Below are 20,753 nucleotides of genomic sequence, written 5' to 3' on the forward strand. Positions count from 1 at the left end.
GGAGACCTCCTCTTAAGGGGTCACTTGTAGTTGTATTTTCTGAGGGTGGCATTAGGCATACACCCAGTACCAGTCTGTTGGCACAGATTACAAATAGAGCCATTGTACTGATGTAGGAACAGGTTACTGAGAAATGTAGGGTATGGCAGTGTAGTGATCATGTTACTGGATTAGTAATCCAGAAATCTGGATTAGTCATTCAGAGATTATTGGCCCAATTCACTGTGCAAGTGAATGGGTTTTGAGTGAGTTAAAATCTTACCTACATCTGATTTCAACTCCATGGCAATTTGAGAATTCAATTTTATCTAAAAAATTGGAAATAAAAGGCTGGCATCAGTAAAAGTGACCATGAAGTTTTTTGGATTTTCATTAAAAACCCCAAACTGGTTCACTTATTGTAGTATAAGGATGTAAAGGATTAGTACTGAAGACAGTGAGAGAGACCCCTCCCACTGTAAAAGTGATGATATAACGGTCACATGAGATAGGCTGAAGAAGGAGCAGCACGAAGGATGCTAGCTTAGATGGCTTGCAGAGAGTGTATATAGTAACTGTAAATAATAGTTATTATTTAACCTCTACTGGAGTCTAAGACTTTCTCTAGAACACCCTACAAAGATACTTATATAAACCTAACAACACAACACTAATGTCCTTTGGGGAAGGAAATCTGCCGTCCTTACCTGGTCTGGCCTATATGTGACTCTGGTTCCGCACTAATGTGGTTAGCTATTGACTGCTGGCTGAAGTGGCCAAGCAAGCTCCGAAGTTATACTAGGGACTGACAGTGAATGCCAGCCTTGCCAGCGACACCCACATCCCGTGAATAAATGAGAGAAAAGATTTGGCATTGGCAATAGGACAGGTAAAAAGGCTGCCTGTCTAGTCTGGACAATTATTAACAGTTATTTCTGCGATTATAAGGAGATTGCTTTTATTGTTTCATATTAAGATTGTCAATCTTTTGCAACAATGTGGGACTTTTTATCGGTCAAGATAGTAGCTGAATTAAGTAACTAGGGACATGTGAGGCAAACAAAAAGGAATGAAGTCCCTTAAAGTATTGATTAGAACTTTTTCTAATGGTGAGACCTGCATCACATCATGTGTAATAAAAACAATCTGATTGGAAATCTGCCACCTCACAGTATGAATTTGTATGAAGACTAATTGACAATCTGCTAACTGCAGGGAGTGTGTGGGTGCTTTTTTTTTTGCAAAACAAGCTTGCTCAAACATGGCTCTGAAATATCTTCATGTTCTCTTATGCATGAATAGATCTATCATCCCACACAAGGAATTTTGTAAGGCCAGATAGGAAGGAAACTGAAGCAGAAGGACATGTCTAATGGGTTAGATGAAGTAACATGGGAGGAGGCTTGTATGGAGCACAAACATGGGCATTGACTTGTTAGTCTAAAAGGCCCATTTTCTATGCAGGACAACAGCCGATGCGATGGAGAGTAACTCAGTGTTAAAACTGGTCATTGGAGTGAATTATTGCACCTAGCTCACACTGTCCCATATCCTTGCAAAGACAGACATCCCATGGAGAAAACAATTTCTTCTTTTGTGTATGTTCTTTATTCTGCACTCAGGGATGCTAAAATATGCCACATTGCTGTATTTATTTCCTTTTGTTTAGTTTTTGTGTACTTACTGCATTTTTCAGCGGTGGCTCAGTTGGGAGCACCCTTGCCTGTGAGTCAGAAGGTTCTGGGTTAAAGCCCCACTCCCAGGACTCGAGCACAAAAATCCAGGCTGATATTCCAGTGCAGTACTGAGGGAGTGCTGCACTGTCAGAGCTACAGTTTTTCAGATGAGGCATTACATCGAGCTGCTCTCAAATGGAAGTAAAAGATCCCATGACAATTTTGAAGAAAAACAGGAGAGTTATCCCAGTGTCCTGGCCAATATTTATCCCTCAACCAACATCACACAAACAGATTATCTAATCATAAGCACATTTGCTGTTTGTGGGATCTTGCTGTGCGCAATTGGCTGCAATGTTTCCTACATTAGAACAATGACTATACTTTAAAGCCAATGAAGATTTTTTTTTGAAGTGCTTTGGAACATCCTGAGATCATGAACATATAAATGCAAGTCTTTCTTTTCTTTCCCTTCTTTCTACTATACCTTTTGTTCCTGTTTTTAGTTTTCTCCTGTTGTCTGGGGTGTCTCATTCTCCCTTCTTCAAGCACCTAATCCAGGCCTTCAGATCACTTCCTGAAGGGAGTCAAAGCCAATTACACATAAAGAAATAGCACTTCATGGCCCACCTCTGGTGCAGCCAGGTGACCAGCTCTGAGTAATGCCACGGCAGGCTCGCTTGTTCGAAGCGTTTGTGCCTCTTGGCCCATTCCTTTCTTCTGAGATCCTTTCTGTTACAAATTTTGGTTCTGCACTGGTTAGTCTCTCGAGTGGAGCCTCACTGGGCACTCCTGTACAAGGACCTGGTGTCTCCGATCATCTGGAGAAGACCTTTACGACTCAGAGTCTGGTTGAATGACCCATAGGCCATGAACAATAAAAGCCTTCATGTTCTGTGCACTGGATACTGTGATCTCAGACGTGCTGCTAATGACATTTCAGAAGCTGGACTGAAAAGCACTCTGGTGCAAAGAGGCCAGTTATAAACTGACTAACTAGTTGACTGTTGATCACCCAGCTTCCCCTCCTGATCCATGCTAATGGTTCTCTCTCTTCGAGTGTTGTCTCTCTCTCTCTCTCCTTTTTAATCTGCCGACATCACCCCTTTCCTCAAAAAAAACCCTTGACCCCACTGCGTTTGCATACTAACATCCCATCTCCAACCTCTCTTCCCTCTCCAATATCTTTTGAATGTGTTGTTGCCTCCCAAATCTGTTCCTATCTTAAAACTCCAATTTTGAATCCCTCCAATCAGGTTTCTGCCCCTGCCACCGTACCGAAATGCTCTTATCAAAGTCACAAATGGCTTCCTATGTGATTGTGATACAGGTAAGCATTCCTCCTTGTCCTTCTCAACCTGCCTACAGCCTTTGACACAGTTGACCACACCATCCTCCTTCATTGTCGTCCAGCTGGGTAGGACTGCTCTCACCCGGTTCTATTCTTTTTCTATTTAACCATAGCCAGAGGATCACTTGCAGTGGCTTCTCTTCCTGCTCCCACACCGTTACCTCTGGTGTCCCCCAAGGATCTATCCTTGGTCCCCTCCTATTTCTCACCTACTTGCTGCCCCTGATGACATCATCTGGAAGTTCAGCATTAGTTTTCACGTGTACACTGATGACACTCAGCTCTACCTCACCACCACTTCCCTCAACTCCTCCACTGTTGCTAAATTATCAGACGGCTTATCCAACATCCAGTACTGGATGAGAAATTTCCTCCAATTAAATATTGGAAAGACTGAAGCCATTGTTTTCAGTCCCTGCTCCAAACTCTGTTCCCAAGCTCCTAACTCAATTTGTCTCTCTGGCAACAGTCTGAGATTAAGCCAGTCTGTTTGCAACCTTGGTGTCACATTTGACCCCGAGATGAGCTTCTGACCACATATTCGTGCCATTACTAAGACCACCTATTTCCACTTCCATAACATTGCCCAATTTCACCCCTATCTCAGCTCATCTGCTAATGAAACCCTCATTCATGCCTTCGTTACCTCTAGACTTGACTATTCCAATGCACTCCTGGCTGGTCTCCCACATTCTACTCTCCGTAAACTTGAGATCATCCAAAACTCTGCGGCCTATGTCTTAACTCTCACCAAATCCCGTTCCCTGTCACTCCTGTTCTCGCTGACCCACGTTGGCTCCCAGTCAAGCAACGCCTTGATTTTTAAAATTCTTTCAAATCCCTCCATGCCCTCACCCCTCCCTATCTCTGTAATTGCCTCCAGCCCCACAATGCTCCAAGATATCTGCGCTCCTCTAATTCTGGCCTCTTGTACCAGAGGCCAGATTTTAATCACTCCATTTTTGGTGGCCGTATCTTCAGTTCCCTCGGCCCGAAGCTCTGGAATTCCCTCCCTACACCTCTCCGCCTTGCTTTCCTCCTTGAAGCTAAGCCTTAAAACCATCCCCGCTTTTATTTGCTTAAAACCTATTACATTTCTAACATTTGCCAGTTCTGATGAAGGGCCACTGACCTGAAACGTTAACTCTGCTTCTCTCTCCACAGATGCTGCCAGACCTGCTGAGTATTTGCAGCATATCTTGTTTTTATTTCAGATTTCCAGCATCTGCAGTATATTGCTTTTACTTAAAACCTACCTCTTGGACCAAGCTTTTGGTCATTTGACCTAATATAGCCTTTTGTGGCTCAATATTGTACTTGGTTTTATAATGCTCCTGTAAAGCACTTTGGGATGTTTTGTTATGTTAAAGGCGCTATATAAATATAAGATGCTGTTGTTTATTTTAATTGTAATACATGAATGAACATAAAGTAGTCTTTAGTGAAATATATTTGTTTCTTGTCATTCTAATCCTGTCAAAACAATCAGAGGGGACATGAGAATTTCTTGTAAACACAGTGAGTTGTTGTGATCTGGAGTGCACTGCCTGAAAGGGCGGTAGAAGTAGATTCAATAGTAACTTGCAAAAGGGAATTAGATAAATACTGAAAGGAAAAAAATTGCAGTTATGGGGAAAGGACAGGGGAATGGGACTAATTGGATAGCTCATTCAAAGAGCTAGCACAGACATGATGGCCAAGTGGCTGAATGTGCTGTAAGATTCCATAAATAGGCTTAAGTCAGAAATCCCTGAATTGACTGGCATAAACTTGGAAGTAGTGTGACCTCTCTGCCTTGCTCAATGGCCCAGGCACAAACTGCTCAAACTGACTGTTCCAGAGAGGGAGGGTAAAATATGGTTGACACCTGACCCCCTCCCACAATGCTCTGGTTCACTGAGCTGCCAATCAAATCCACCCACCTGGAATGGGAAACCCCACCCCATTGCAGTGGCAGTTCTCTGGCATCTTTCGTAGCACTAAGTGACTTCTGCCCCATGTGGGAATCACAGGAACTTCACAATCTGGCCAATGGAGCAGATCTATGACAGAATTGAATAAGATAAATAGCACAGTGATTCAGGGGCTGGGGACATTTGAATCCGTATCCCAAGGCCAAAGGATGAGTATGATGTACTCGGCCTCGGCTCAGTTGGTAACATTCTTGTCTCTGAGTCAGAAGGTTGTTGGGTCAAACCCCAAATCAGAGATCTCAGCACGCAATCCAGCTTGACACTTCAGAGCCAGTACTGAGAGAGTGCTGCAATGTCAGAGGTGCAGTCTTTCAGATGAGCCTTCAAACCAAGGACTATCTGACCCCTCAGGTGAACGTAACAGATCCCCGGGCACTACTGAGGAAAAAAGCAGGGGAGTTCTCCCCGGTGATCTGGCCAATATTTATCCTCAACCAATATCACTAAATCAGATTATCACATTACTATTTGTGGGGTCTTGCTGTGCGCAAATTCACTGCCACATTTCCTACATTGTGATAATGACTACAGGTAATGTAGGGGAGGCGGTGGTGTAGTGGTATTAACACTGGACTAGTAACCCAGAGACCCAGGGTATTGATCTGGGGACATGGGTTTGAATCCCACCACAGCGGGAGGTGGAATTTGAATTTAATTAATAAATCTGGAATTTAAAAAAAGCTAGTCCAATGAAGGCCATGAAACCATTGTCGATTGTTGTAAAAACCCATCTGTTTCACTAATGTCCTTTAGGGAAGGAAATCTGCTGTCCTTACCTGGTCTGACTCCCCAAAGCCTGTCCACCATCTACAAGGCACAAGTCAGGAGTGTGATGGAATACTCTCCACTTGCCTGGATGGGTGCAGCTCCAACAACACTCGAGTAGCTCGACATCATCCAGAACAAAGCAGCTTGCTTGACTGGCACCCCATCTACAAACATTCACTCCCTCCACCACCGACACACAGTGGCAGCATTGTGTACCATCTACAAGATGCACTGCAGCAACGCACCAAGGCTTTCAAACCATTGACCTCTACCACCTCGAAGGACAAGAGCAGCAGATGCATGGGAACACCATCCCCTGCAAGTTCCCATCCAAGTCACACACCATCCTGACTTGGAACTATATCGCCGTTCCTTCACTGTCGCTGGGTCAAAATCCTGGAACTCCCTTCCTAACAGCACTGTGGGTGTACCTACCCCACATGGACTGCAGCGGTTCAAGAAGGCAGCTCACCACCATCTTCTCAAGGGCAATTAGGGATGGGCAATAAGTGCTGGCCTGGCCAGTGACACCTACATCCCATGAATGAATAAAAAAATAACAATTCAAAAGTATCACATTGGCTGAGAAATAACTTAATGTTTTGCAAGTCCTTTCTTTCCCTTTCCTATGGTGGAGTAAAAGTTCAAGATTTATTGATCATTGAAAATTCTCATGTATCATGTGATCAGGAATGGATTGTTTGCTGATAATTCCGCAGTGTTCGGCTCTATTTGAAACCCAACCCATGCCAGCCAATAGCAGGACTTGGATATTATCCAGGCTTCAGTTGACAGGTGGCAAGTACTATTTAGGCCAAGTAAGTGCCAGGCATTGACCATCTCCTGATCTTCAGCAGGACCACCATTGTTCAATAACTTAGGGCTCAGCATTGTCCAGAAGCTTAACCAGACCAGCCATATTAACACTGTGTATAAGACCAGGGCAGAGGCAGTGCAAGATGAGTGGCTCATCTCTTGACCACTCAGTCTAGATGGTGTAGCTGAACCAATTCTCAAGAAGCTCAACACTATCCAGATCAGAGTAGTTTGCTTGACTGGTGCTGTCACTGGACTCCATACGCACCCCGTCCATCATCAGAGCACTGTGGCTGCAGTATGTACCTAACTTGGTATATCTACCTTTGACCTATATCCCTTAATACCTTTTGGATAACAAAAATTCAATTTCAGTTTTAAAATTACAAAGTGACTCCTGACAACGCAGCCCAGCACTGACGTCATCAGAGTGCTCCCAGCTTCGCACATGCACAGAACGGACCCTTGCTGTCAGTATGGTGCTGCGCATGCGCTGCCTGTCTCAGCACCTGATGAGCCAGGACTAATTCGCGCATGCGCGTGAAAATGTCATCGCGTACTGCAACGTCTGCTCTTTGCTCGCTCCCCGCCTCACCCCCCCCCCCCCAACCTACCTGTCGGCCACTCGCTCCCCGCCTCGCCAGTTTTCCCCACTCGCTCCCCACCTCTGTGCCCCACTGCCTCCTGCTTCTGGTTCCTGCTCCCTCCCACGATTGCTTCCTTTCCTCCCTGCAAGGGGGAAGTGGGGGTGGGGGGTGGAGAGAGAGTGGCAAGATAGTCAGGGGACCGGGGAGCAGAAGCGGGAGGGAGTGGGGAGCAGAGGGGATGAAGTGGTGAGGCCGGGAGCGAGTGGCCCACACGTGGGGAAGGTGGTGATGAAGCATCGAGCGAGTGGCGGAGGGGGGAGAAGTGGTGAGGCATGGAGCAAGTGGTGAGCAGGCAGGCCCGGGAGGCAGCGGCAAAGAGAGGTGCGATGGCGGGAGGGTGCCGGGTACTGTTGGGGGTGGGATGGAGCCAGCGATCACAGCCACTGTGGGCATTTGGGTTTCATCTTGTTTTTGTGATAAATTGAGCAGTGCCATCCTTATTACTGGCAGCTGCCAAAAACGTCACAGATAGTGACATTTCAGTGAGGAGGCTGCATTTACTCATGTGCAAGAACTGCGCCACCTAGTGCTTACATTGTCAGCAAACGCAGCCTTAAAATGAACAATTGATCCAGCATCAATTTTCTTTTGTGGAAGAGAGTTCCAAATTTCTGCCACCCTTTGTGTGAAGAGGTGTTTCCTAATTTCACTCCTGAAAGGTCTGGCTCTAATTTTTAGACTATGTTCCTGAGCCGTAGACTCCCCCCCCAGTGGAAATAGTTGCCTTTTAGAAAGAAAGATTCCCCCTTAATTACTTGAGAATTCCAATCAAGATTAAGATTTCAACTTTGGCTGTGATTCCTGTGTATGTTACATGGTTCCCAGAGTGATTCTGGTATTGAGTTAACTCTGGAGAATGATGTGGACAATATGTGCTGTTTGTCTCAATGCAGTATGGAACATGAGTGCTAGATTGTTCAATGCATCACTCACTAGCCACAAGTGGCTAATTGGGAATCTAAATGTGGCAATTGCATTTCTGATTAGTCAGTAATAAATGAGTTATGGACACTGCCATTGGTCCTGTGATCTCAATACTCATATTATGCACGTGAACTTCAACCGTTTTGTGCATTAGTTGGTAAAAGGGTGAGACGAAAAGCAGAGATTGCGAGTGTTTATTGGTAGAAGTTTATTGGTTACGAAGCTGCACAGCAACCTGGAAGTTCCGCGCAGGCTGAGCACAAGTCGGCCCCTTTAAGTTACCAAGCATATGCGACCAAGCAAAAAAAATTTAAAGTGGCCGTGCACTTAAACAAATTTCCTGTGCGCTCCGGAAAACAAAATGAAGAGTGTGCCTTGTGTGGGACATGTTTGTTCAGTAAATATACACATTTACTTGTGTTGAGTGTGAGGTGTTTTCTGTTAAAATTACTGCCTGTAGTGTCATCGTAGCCTTGTCTGTAGCTAGTCAGCGATTTCAACAAAACAACACTGGATTAGCACAACAACCTATTTAGAAAGGATTGAATATAGTGCAGACTAGCCTGGAGTCGCTGGACTTTCCTTTCTGCAGGTTACTGCAGTGTAAACTATGCTGTCCTTGAACCTTATCACCACAGTATACAATGATCAGTACTTGGAGCTGCTCTGTGACTAGGTATCAACACAGTTTCAGACCAAGTGTAGATAACAAGTCAAAGGAAAGTAATGTGCTTTTCTGATTGATTTCCAAGAAACTGAAACCGTTTTGCCACAGTTGACGAGCTAAATTCCTGCATTGACAGATATCAAGGTCATTATGCAACATAATATCTGAGCATTCTCCTGTCGCAGAACAAACCCTTTCCTTTTAAAATGATTTGGGAGCATAAGATCAACAATGAACATATAAACAATGACAGGCAGGTGAAGACCCTCTGGTCCATCCAGCCTGGCCCACACACGCTCCCCAAACTACCCAAAAGCACGGGACCTCCTGGGAGAGGAGAAAAACTAGATTAAAAAAACCCAGGATAACTTGGAGGAAAAAATCTGGGCAATTTCTCTCCAACTACCCCTGCAACCCATAGCAATCGAAACTAGCCCAGCAGATCACTCTGGCCCTGAAATCTTCAAAGTACTATCCTTTTGTAAGAGATGATGTCCGACAGAAACAGATCCAGCTCTTGCTCGAAGGAATTCAGTAAGTCAACGTCCACTGCATGCATCGACAGCCTGTTCCAGAGGTCCACTGTGCTGTGGGAGAGGAACTACCTCCAGACATCTCACTTCAATCTGGCCTTATACAACTGAAAGTTGTTACCCATGGTTGTCCCTAACCTATAATGTCTCCTTCCAGCTCAGACAACACACCGTTCTGTAGTGTAGATTATCTGCAATGGTTGGTCAAATAAAGCTAAATTAGAAAACTGTGGCACACTGATGAGCTATTAATGTACTATAAATACAAACTGTAATTACATGTTACTGAGGTGATCTGGGGCTATTAACAGAAAAGCCTTCTAAATATTACAAACATATAAAAATGATGAGCAGGAAAGGACCAACTGGTCCAAGCAGCCTGTACCACATAAATTGTGATATCTTGTGCCTCACATTCCCCCACCTGCCCGATCCCATGTGAGCTGCTGGGAGAGGCGGAAAAGCAGAGAAAAACCCAGGCCAATTAGTGGGGGGTCATCTGGAAAATGTCTCTCCAGTCCATTTTGGTGATTGAAATGAGTTCAGTGGTCCACATTGACCCTGACTTATATAACAGGGAAGCAATGCTCCTTGCTGCTTTTTCAGACATGTAGTTTTTAATGTGCATTTTACATCCATTATTTAAAATGCATTGTAACATTTGATATGAATTTTAGCAATCAGATAGTGCTAGTTGTCTATGTGACTTACTCGGAAAGAAAGAGTCAAGCAGACTGAATTCTGGCAGGGTTAATTTGACTTTCAGGTGTGCAGTGTGCTTCAGTGCAACAGTGCAACATTAACAATGGATATTGGAGCTATTAATGAAGCTGGCCTGTATGCAATGTGAAACTTGACTGGTTCAGGCCAGTGGATGATTGAGAAGGCCTGAGGCCTCTGCGTTTTATGAGTCTATTGTGGCCATTTTGTTGGGTCATTTTAGTTCCATTACACATTAATACGAATCAAACAAAAAGTTTCTGAAATGTAAGCTGGACATTTTTTGTTGTTTTGGTCACATTTTGGCTCTATGCATTGGTTTAACATACCAGCAAGGTTGAAAGGAGTGAAAGAAGAATAATTGGTGGAAACTGAAGTTGGATTTTTAAATCATTACGAATTTTACAAAGATCACCTTAGTGCACTGTGGAGCCTCTCTATGGGACTTCACCTATTAGAAGTGGTGCTGGTATTATGCTGTTTGATGCAATTGAACGTAGATGTGGGGTTGGGGTGGTGCTAAGTGGGTGGAAGGAATATTTTTGTACACGAAAATCTTTGTTTCAATCTCCTCTATTAATGCTATTGTTAAGATTTTAGTAAAGCACAATCGAGGCACTTGAATTCTTGAGATCACTAGATTTTTATTAGGTAAGGATGTCAAGGTATAGGATTGAAAGGCAGATAAATCGTGTTGAGGCAAGAATCAGCCGTAATCTAATTGGATGGTGTAGCAGGCCCAATTGGCTGAATGGAATACTCATGTTCCAAGGTAATCCAATAGGGGCAGTGCCAGGGGGCATGGGTGGGTGTAATCGCGAGGTAATGGCCAGGATTGTAGTCTGTGAATTGCGGAGCCGTAGAATATAAAAGCAAGTTAGACCAAGTGCTGGCCACACCTCACTTGGAGTATTGTATCCAGCTGTGTTAAGCCTCTCACCCCAGCTTAGGAAGGGTGTGCTAACCTTGGGGAAAATCTAGCAATAATTACATAGGATACCTAGGATGAAGGGGTGTAGCCACGTTTAGAGACTGTGTAAACCTGGATTATATTCCTGAGACATGTGGGGTTGTGAAAGGCTACCCGATTAAGATGTTGGAAGAATTCCCTTCAATACTATCAAGAGAGGTGGAGGTACAAGCAGATGAATCCTGAATTAGGAAATGTATTCTTAAAATCAGTTGGATGAAAATAAACCCAGAAAAGCTTACCTTCCTGTGTGGAGCACACTGCCCTGAAAAGCCTTGGATGCAGAATGAAGTGAGGTGCTTGAAACGGATGTAGAAAGAAAGAAATAACGACCTGCATTTATATAGCGCCTTTTCTGACCCTAGTGCTTTACAATCAATGAAGTACTTTTGAAGTGTAGCCACTGTTGTAATGTAAGTAGCATGGCAGTCAATTTGTTCACAGCAAGGGATATAACAAGCAGAATTGATAAAGGGGAACCAGGCGATATAGTGTATTTGGATTTCCAGAAGGCATTCGATAAGGTGCCACATAAACGATTATTGTATAAGATAGGAGCTCACGGTATTGGGGGTAATGTATTAGCATAGAGTGAGGATTGGTTAACTCCCAGAAGACAGAGAATTGGGTTTAATGTGTCATTTTCAGGTTGGAAAGATGTAATTAGTAGAGTGCCACAAGGATGGGTCCTAGGGCCTCAATTATTTACTATCTATATTAATGACTTGGAGGAGGGGGCAGAGTGTAATATATCCAAATTTGCTGACGATACAAAAATAGATGGGAGGGCATGTTCTGATGAGGACATAAGGAATCTGCAAGGGGATATAGATAGGTTAAGTGAGTGGGCAAAAACTTGGCAGATGGAGTTTAATGTAGGAAAGTGTGAAGTCATGCATTTTGTTAGGAAGAATCAAAAGGCAGATTATTATTTAAATGGAGAGAGACTCCAAAAAAGTGCAGTACAGAGGGATTTGAGTATACATGCGCACGAAACACAAAAAGTTAGCATGCAGGTGCAGCAATTAATTAAGAAGGCAAATGGAATTTTGGCCTTTATTGCTAGGGGTTTGGAGTTTAAAAATAGGGAAGTCTTGTTACAACTGTACAGGGTGTTAGTGAGTTCGCAACTGGAGTACTGTGTACAGTTTTGGTCCCCGTATTTTTCTTTTTTTTTCTTCTTTGGCCTCCTTGTCTCAAGAGACAGTGGGTAAGCGCCTGGAGGTGGTCAGTGGTTTGTGAAGCAGCGCCTGGAGTGGCTATAAAGGCCAATTCTAGAGTGACAGACTCTTCCACAGGTGCTGCAGAGAAAATTGGTTGCCGGTGCTGTTACACAGTTGGCTCTCCCCTTGCGCTTCTGTCTTTTCTCCTGCCAACTGCTAAGTCTCTTTGACTCGCCACTCTTTAGCCCCGCCTTTATGGCTGCCCGCCAGCTCTGGCGATCGCTGGCAACTGACTCCCACAACTTGTGGTCAATGTCACAGGACTTCATGTCACGTTTGCAGACTTATTTAAGAAATATTTAAGAAGGTATTTAAGAAATGGACTGGCGTTGGAGGCAGTTCAAAAGAGATTCACTAGCCTGATTCCTGGGATGAAGGGGTTGACTTACAAAGAATGGTGATGCAGGTTTGTCCTTTATTCATTAGAGTTTAGATGAGGGGTGATCTTATTGAAACGTACAAGATTCTGAGGGGGATTGACAGGGTAGCTGTTGAGAAGATGTTTCCACTAGTGGGGGAGTCTCGAACTAGGGGACATAGTTACAGAATAAGGGGACACTCATTTAAAACTGAGATGCGAAGGAATTTCTTCTCTCAGAGGGTAGTGAATGAAAGGAATTCTCTACCCCAGAGAGTTGTGGAGGCTAGATCACTGAAAGTATTTAAGGAGGAGGTGGATAGCTTTTTGAAATATCAGGGAGTTGAGGGCTATGAGGAGCTGGCATGAAAGAGGAGTTGAGGTCTGGGGCAGATCAGCCATGATCTTATTGAATGGCGGGGTAGGCTTGAGGGGCCGAATGGCCTACTCCTGCTCCTATTTCTTATGTTCTTATGTACAATAGCAGTCATAGAATCATAGAATGTTTAAGGCACAGAAAGAGGCCACTTGGCTCATTGTGTCTGTGCCGGCTGAAAAACGATCCACCTATTCTAATCCCACCTTCCAGCATTTGGTCCACAGCCCTGCAGATTATGGCACTTTAGGTGCATATCCAGGCTCCTTTCGAATGAGTTGAGGGTTTCTGCCTCAACTACCCTTTCAGGCAGTGAGTTCCAGACCCGCACCACCCTCTGGGTGAAAAAGTTTTTCCTCATCTCCCCTCTAATTTTTCTACTAATCACTTTAAATCAATGCCCCCTAGTCACTGACCTCTCTGCTAAGGTGACTAGACCCTTCACCTCTACTCTATCCAGGAGCCTCAGACTTCCGTATGCCTTCTTATCGACTTGTCCTGCTACCTTCAGGGATCAGTAGACATTCACTCCAAGGTCTCTCACTTCCACTACACTTGTCTGTATTTTCCCATTAATGGTGTATTCCTTTGCCTTGTTTGACCTCCCCAAATGCATTGCCTCGCATTTCTCCAGGTTGAATTCCATTTGCCACTTTTCTGCCCATCTGACCAGACCACCAATAGCTTCCTGCAGCCTCCAGCTACCCTCCTCGCTATCTACCACAGGGCCAATCTTTGTGCCATCTGCAAACTTCTTGATCATGCCCCCTACATTTATGTCCAAATCGTTAATATATACACAAGTCTCTCTTAGTGATGTTGGTTGAGGGTTAACTAATGGCCAGGACATTGAACCTCCCTTGCTCTTCTTTAAAATTGTACTTTGGGATTGTTTACATCCACTCAAGGAGGCAGACGGGGCCCTGGTTTAACATCTCAGCCGACAGATGGTACCTCTGGCAATGCAGCACTCCCTCAATACTGCACTGCGAATGTCAGCCTAGATTTTGTGCTCATGTCTCTGGAGTGGGTCTTGAACTCAAAACTTTCTAACCAGAACAGAGAGTGCTACCAACTGAACTACAGCTGACTGTTAATACTTGGAAAATATGTTTTTCTAAATCCTTTAATAAACTTGAGGGATTGAGTGGACTCAATGGGCTGAATCCTTTCTGTGCAAAAGGAAGCACCAATTTTGGAGACATATTTTTGTTGGAAGTTCTTAACATGTGTCACCACATTGGTGTTGGTGACGTTTCAATATGTGGAGTGTTTGGGCACTAGCCTCTATGACACGTGCAGGGACTGAGAGCTTTACTTTCCCGTGTCAAATCACCTTTTTGCTACAAAAATATTGCGAATGCAGAATAAGTGCTGCATTGTAATCCAATACTAATCCATGTGGATACCTGATCATTAAAACATTTAATTTAAAAAAATGTATTTAATTACTCTATAATGCATCTTACCTGTTTGGGAGCAAATGCAATCTTAGCCCAACTCTTGTAAACATTTGTTCTTAGGCTACAAAGTTAAGAATGAACTCGCACTGCTGCGTTGCAGTTAACTGAAGTGCTTTTCTCTTACAGATTAGTGGATGACAGATGTGTGGTTCAGCCAGAAGCTGGAGATCTGGCCAATCCTCCAAAGAAATTCCGAGGTAAGGCAAACGAGTTCTCTTCAAATATAAGAATATTTTGCTCAGCTCTCCTACCTCTCCCCATTATAGACCAGGCGTTAAGGTGTGCATAAAAGGCTTTCTATTCAACATGCTAATTCCTTTTGTCCTTTTACTTGCTGGAAGTCTGCAGAAGCAAGAAAGCTACGCTAAGAGATTGATGTCCAAATAAAACATACAATGATTGTAAAATTAGGAGGAAAGAGCCTTCTGTATTTACAGGCCACAATGTTCGATATAGGTTTCTCTATAGTTATAATTAGGATGTGGGTGACACTAACAAGGCCCCATTTATTGCCCATCCCTTCCTGCCAGCCGAGGCTCAGTGACAGTTCCCTCATCTCTGAGTCAAAAGGATTTCTCTCCTGTGTCCTGATCAATATCAATCCCTCCGTTGACATCACAAAATCAGATTTATAAATGGACAATGCTGGAAATACTCAGCAGGTCAGGCAGTATCTGTGGAGAGAGAAACAGTTAATGTTCCAGGTCGATGACCTTTTATCAGAACTGGGAAAAGTTAGAAATGTAACGGGTTTTAAGCAAGTGCAGAGGAAGGGAAAAGGGGGACGGGGAGGAAAGGACAGAAGGGAAGGTCTGACAGGGTAGAAGGCAGAAAAGATTAAGTGACAAAAGGGATGATGGTCCAAGGCAAAAGGGAGCGATCATGGGACAAGTAAAGAAACAAAAGATGTGTCCACAGGAGGTGTGAATGGGAACAGCAGAATAATTTACCAGCAGCTGCTGTCAGAAAAAAATAGGAGCAGCAGTTGTGATCTGACAGTGTTAAACTCAATAAGTCTGAGAGGGTATAAAGTGCCTAATCAAATGAGGAAATGCTGTTACTCAAACTTCCTTTGAGCTTTAATGTAGAACCGTGTCGGAGGCCGAGGTCAGAGTGTGATGGAGAATTAAAACGACAGATGACCGGGAGCTCAGGGTCACGCTTGCAGCCTCCACAAAGCAGCCACCCAACCTGGGTTTGCTCTCTCCAACGTAGAGGAAACCACATTGTGAGCAGCGAATCCAGTATATTAAATTGAAAGATGTAGAAGTAAACCACTGTTTCACCTGGAAGGAGTGTTTGAGGCCCTGGATGGTGGGAAGGGAGGAGTTAAAAGGGCAGGTGTTGCAACTCCTGAGCTTGCATTGGAAGGGAAAGGGGTGATTGGAGTGGATCAGGATGTCGTGGAAGGAACAGTCCATTCGGAATGCTGAAAGGGGAGGGAAAGATGTGTCTGCTGGTGGCTTCACACTGGAGACGGCAGAGAATAATTCATTAAATACAGAGGCTGGTGGGGTAGAAGGTGAGGACAAGGGGAACCCTATTGTGGTAATGAGGGCTGGATGGAGATTGGAAGCAAAGTTGATGTATTTTTTCCCGTTCAGGGTGCAAGCAGGAAATTACACCAAAACTGTCAACCATATAGCAAAATAAGAGCAGAAGAAGGGCACCGGAGTAGGACTGAAGCAAAGAAAGTTCTACATATCCCACAAAAAGGCAGGGATAGCTAGGATCCATACAGGCTCTCAAAGCAACACCTTTTATTTGGAGGAAACGAGTGAAGTTAAAGGAGAAGTTGTTCAAAGTGAGAATATGTTCAGCCAGGTGGAGGAAGGTGGTGATGGATGGAGACAGTTTAGGCCTCTGCTCAGGTAAGAAGCAGAGAGCTTTCAGGTTGCCCTGGTGGGGAATGGAGGTGCAGAGGGATTGGAAGTCCATGGTGAAAAGGAGATGGTTAGGACCAGAAAACTGGAAACTGTTAAAATGGCGGAGCATGTTGAAAGAGCGGGGATGTAGGTTAGAAGAGACTGGACAAGGGGAGAAAAAAATAGGGTTGACATGGAAGAAACCAATTCAGTGGGGCAGGAACAGGCTGAAATGATGGGGTCTTTCAGGACAGTTCTGTTTGTGGATTTTGGGAAGGAGGTACAAATAGGCTGGATGTAGTTGGGGGACTATGGGATTAGAGGCTATGGAAGGAATATCTCCAGAGGAGATGGGTTCAGTGACAGTCTGGAAAATGATGACTTGATGTTCGGTTGTGGGGTCATTATCCAGGGAGGTAGGAGGAAGTGTCAGAGAGTTGGAGTTCAGCCTCCAGTAGGCTGGAGGTCAGTTCACCAAACAACAACAGCAGGTTTGATGACAATGTTAGGGTTGGACAACAGTCGGAGTGCTGCTGGTGGAGAAATTGTGACGGTTGATGTCACACAGGCAGTTCCCGATGAATCAATGTAGAGAGGATAGGAGGCCAGAAGGATGGTCGCTGGTGGAACAAGAATTCTGAAGACAGGAGAAAGGGTTCACTGTGCAAGGGAAAGACTCCTGGCCAAAGAATTGGGTGCAGAGGTGAAGGCGACAGAAGAAGAGCTCAGCATCGTGCCAGGGTGGGAGTGTAAGAGACCTCTAAGGCCTTTGCTAAGGACTGATTGCTCAAGGTCAGAGAGGGGAAGGTCAGAGGGAACAGTGAAAACCTGGCAAAGGGTGATCTTGGAAGAACAGATGGGGTCAGAGGAATGTGAAGAGGAAGACGGATCTGGAAGGGGTGTTGTTATCCAAGAGTTATTGAAGCTTGTGGTTCTTGACTCCTGAAAGAAAGAAGAGGAGATTTTTGTCAAAACGCCAGATGAGATGAAGGTTGACATGGAACTGTGGGCCAGCACGCTTTGAGAAACAATGAGTCGGTGCTGCTGAAGAAAGAGGTTGAGCGTGTGCATAGGCGGCACATAGCATTGATCTCCGGATGCGGTGAAAGCAGTGCTTTGAAGAATGCTGAATGTCTAGGAGATATCTATAATCACGGGTGGGTCCAAAACATGAAGGGTGGAATTTCAGTTGGAATTTGAAGTAAGTCAGAGCCGGAGTCAGTTGTTGAGGAAGGATATGTGGCTGTGCGAGTGAGTTTTAGTAGAAACTTGATCAAACACAAGAAGGGAAACAGAAATCAATGGTGATGAACAAGGTAAAAGAGACAAATGGAAGTCCTGTCAGACAAAGGAGCAGAACTTCTTCAAAGTGGGCATTCCTGGAAGAGAAGTGGTAGTGAATGAAACACTAATAAAAAAACAAAATACTGAAAATGCTGACAGTCTGAACACATGCTATAGTATCCACGATAAATCCACTGACTCCCACAACTGTGTACAGTTTTGGTCACCTTATTTAAGGAGGGATATATTTGCACTGGAAGCAATTCAGAGAAGGTTCACTAGGCTGATTCTTGGGATGAAGTGTTTGTCTTGAGGAAAAGTTAAGCAGGTTGGGCCTATAGACATTGGAGTTTAGAAGATTGAGAGGTGATCTCATTGAAACATAGAGTCTGAGGGGCCTTGACAGAGTAGATGCTGAGAGGATGTTTCCCCTCGTGGGGGAATCTAGAACTAGGGGGCACAGTTTCAAAATAATGGGTCTCCCATTAGAGACGGAAATGAGGAGAAATTTATTCTCTCAGAGGGTGGTTAGTGTTAGGAATTCTCTTCCCACAGAGCAGTGGAGGCTGGGTCATTGAATATATTCAGGGCTGAGTTAGACAGATTTTTGATCTCCAAGGGAGTTGAGGGTTATGGGCGGCAGGCAGGAAAGTCGAGTTAAGGCCGCCATCAGATCAACCATGATCTTATTGAAAGATGGAGAAGGCTCAAGGGGCCAAATGGCCTACTCCTGCTCCTATTTCTTATGCTCTTAGGATGCCATCACCAAGTACGTCTTCCACTACCACCCCTTTCAGCATTTCAGAGGGACTGTTCTCTCTGCGACACCTAATTCCGTCTCCAATCACCTGCAACAACCCCTCCCCTTCCCACAGCACCATTCCATGCAATTCCTGGAGATATAACGCTTGCCCTTTTAGCTCCTCCCTCCAACCCCCCCCCCCCCCCCCCCCCCTCAATCCAGAGCCCCAAATATTCCTTCCAGGTGAAACAGCAATTTCTGCATACTTCTTTCAACTTCGTTTGGGTGATCACTGCTGCACGTTCAGTCTGAAAGCATGACCCTGAGCTTCCAGTTGCCTGTCATTTTAATTCTGAGCCCCATTCCCACTCTGACCTCTCTCTCCTTGGCCTCCTACACTGTTCCATTGGAGCTCAATGTAAGTTCTCGTATCAGTACCTCATCTTTCGATTAGGCACTTTACAGCCTTCTGGACTCAACACTTCGTGCAACAATGTCAGATCATTACCACTGCCCCTATTTTTCCAGCCAGCAGCTGTTGACACTGGTTCTGCTGTTTCTATTTAGAGCTCACCTAGACCCATCTTTTGTTTCTTTACTTATCCCATTATCACTCCCTTTTGTCCTTCATCCCTTGTCTCATTTAATTTCTCCAGCCTTCCACCCTTTCACGGATCTTCCCTTTTGTTCTTTCCTCCCCTCCCCCCCCCCCCCCCCCCCCCCCCACCACCTTCCCCTGGCTCTGAATTTGCTTAAAACCTGCTACATCTCTAACTTTTCCCAGTTCCGGTGAAAGAACAATGACCTGAAACGTTAACTCTGTTTCTCTCTCTCAGATGCTGCCAGACCGGCTGTGTATTTTCAGCACTTTCTGTTTCTATTTCAGATTTCCAGCACCTGTAGTATTTTGCCTTTGTTTCACTAAAATAGATTATCTGATCATTATCTCATTGCTCGTCGGTGTTTCGCCTGGAAGGATTTTGCTGTGTGTAAATCACTTCCTGCATTTCCTACACTTACAAGTAGCACTTTATTGGCTGTAAAGTGTCATGTCCGGAGGTTGTGAAAGGTACAATATAAATGCAAATTCATTCTTTTTTTACACTGTATTTTTAATGACCATCTGTCAGGTTTCATAGAGAGATACAGCACTGAAACAGGTCCTTTGGCCCACCAAGTCTGTGCCAAACAACAACCACCCATTTATACTAATCCTAATTTAATCCCATATTCCCTACCACATCCCCATCATCTACCTACACTAGGGGCAATTTACAATGGCCAATTTACCTATCAACCTGCAAGTCTTCGGCTGTGGGAGGAAACCGGAGCACCCGGCGAAAACCCACACGCTCACAGGGAGAACTTGCAAACTCCGCACAGGCAGTACACAGAACTGAACCTGGGTTGCTGGAGCTGTGAGGCTGCGGTGCTAACCACTGCGTCGCCTGTGGTTATGCTTGCTAATGCCAGCTCACAAATCGCCAGATTTATCAAATTCAACTTCATAATGTGCCCAGGTGGGATGATGAGCCGACTGCCTTAGTAATCACTGAAGTAACTAACTTAGTACTTACTGAAGTACTCTACTCCCACTTGTTCACCAATTAGTTTGAATTTCAGGCAGTCTCTCAGGCAAGTAATCTATTACGATCCATTGAGATACCACATTGCTGGGGGCCAGTTTTCACTTTCTGGACATGCTGTTCAGCAATGCTTTGACCTTGACTATGTAATTATGCAACTAGATTTATTGGAATCCAGCCTTGGAACTTGGTTCCCTCCAAAGACGTTGTTGCAGCTCTGTTGTTCTGCAGAATAAATCAAATATTTCCCTCCACACGCTCTGCATTTTAATCGTTGGTATGAAAACAACTAATTTTGTATCACGTGGGACTTGACTGTTGCTGCTTTTTTGGGGGAGCTGTTTGGTTTGCTGGTCAGACGCGACCAAAAAGGTCACATTTGTCATTGGCCTGGGCTGATTGGTCCTTGGCCTGAATGTTCTGTGATAGTTGCTGCTCATTGGCTAGTGGTAACTAGGTGACCGTTTTGGATTGGGCTAGAAGTCAGTTGATTTACGAGCTATTTTATTGTCAGGCAACTGGGGAAAGCATAAAGCTGCTTCTTCAGGCACAAGACCCACCTATTTGTTGTTGCTTCTGTTTCAGTTTTATTTATTTATTAGCTTGTTTTTTCAATCTTGTTAAAGAGAGTCATTGGTGGGGAGGCCTCAGTCATCCCTTCTCACTGCTTACGATTCATTACCTTTTATTATTGCTAGAAAGACTTGCATTTCAATAGTGCCTTTCACAACCTTGGGATGTCCTAAAGCCAATTTTTTAAAGTGTAGTCACTGTTGTAATGTAGGAAACGTGACAGCCAATTTGAACACGCAAGTTTCCCCAAATTGCAATG

The 20,753-nt window shown here is 44.5% G+C and overlaps 1 protein-coding gene across 2 annotated transcripts in view; it reads left to right on the forward strand.

Annotated features, from left to right (window-relative positions):
* itpr2 (inositol 1,4,5-trisphosphate receptor, type 2) overlaps positions 1-20,753 on the forward strand; it is a 308,108-nt gene that overhangs the window by 25,901 nt on the left and 261,454 nt on the right. For both annotated transcript variants that reach the window (XM_068058832.1, XM_068058834.1), the window contains exon 2: positions 14,571-14,641. In XM_068058832.1, the coding sequence (XP_067914933.1) occupies positions 14,571-14,641 (71 nt within the window). The remainder of the gene's footprint in view (positions 1-14,570; positions 14,642-20,753) is intronic.

This window comes from Heterodontus francisci, chromosome 27 (assembly GCF_036365525.1).
Source record: "Heterodontus francisci isolate sHetFra1 chromosome 27, sHetFra1.hap1, whole genome shotgun sequence".
In the NCBI taxonomy this organism is placed as follows: Eukaryota; Metazoa; Chordata; class Chondrichthyes; order Heterodontiformes; family Heterodontidae; genus Heterodontus; species Heterodontus francisci.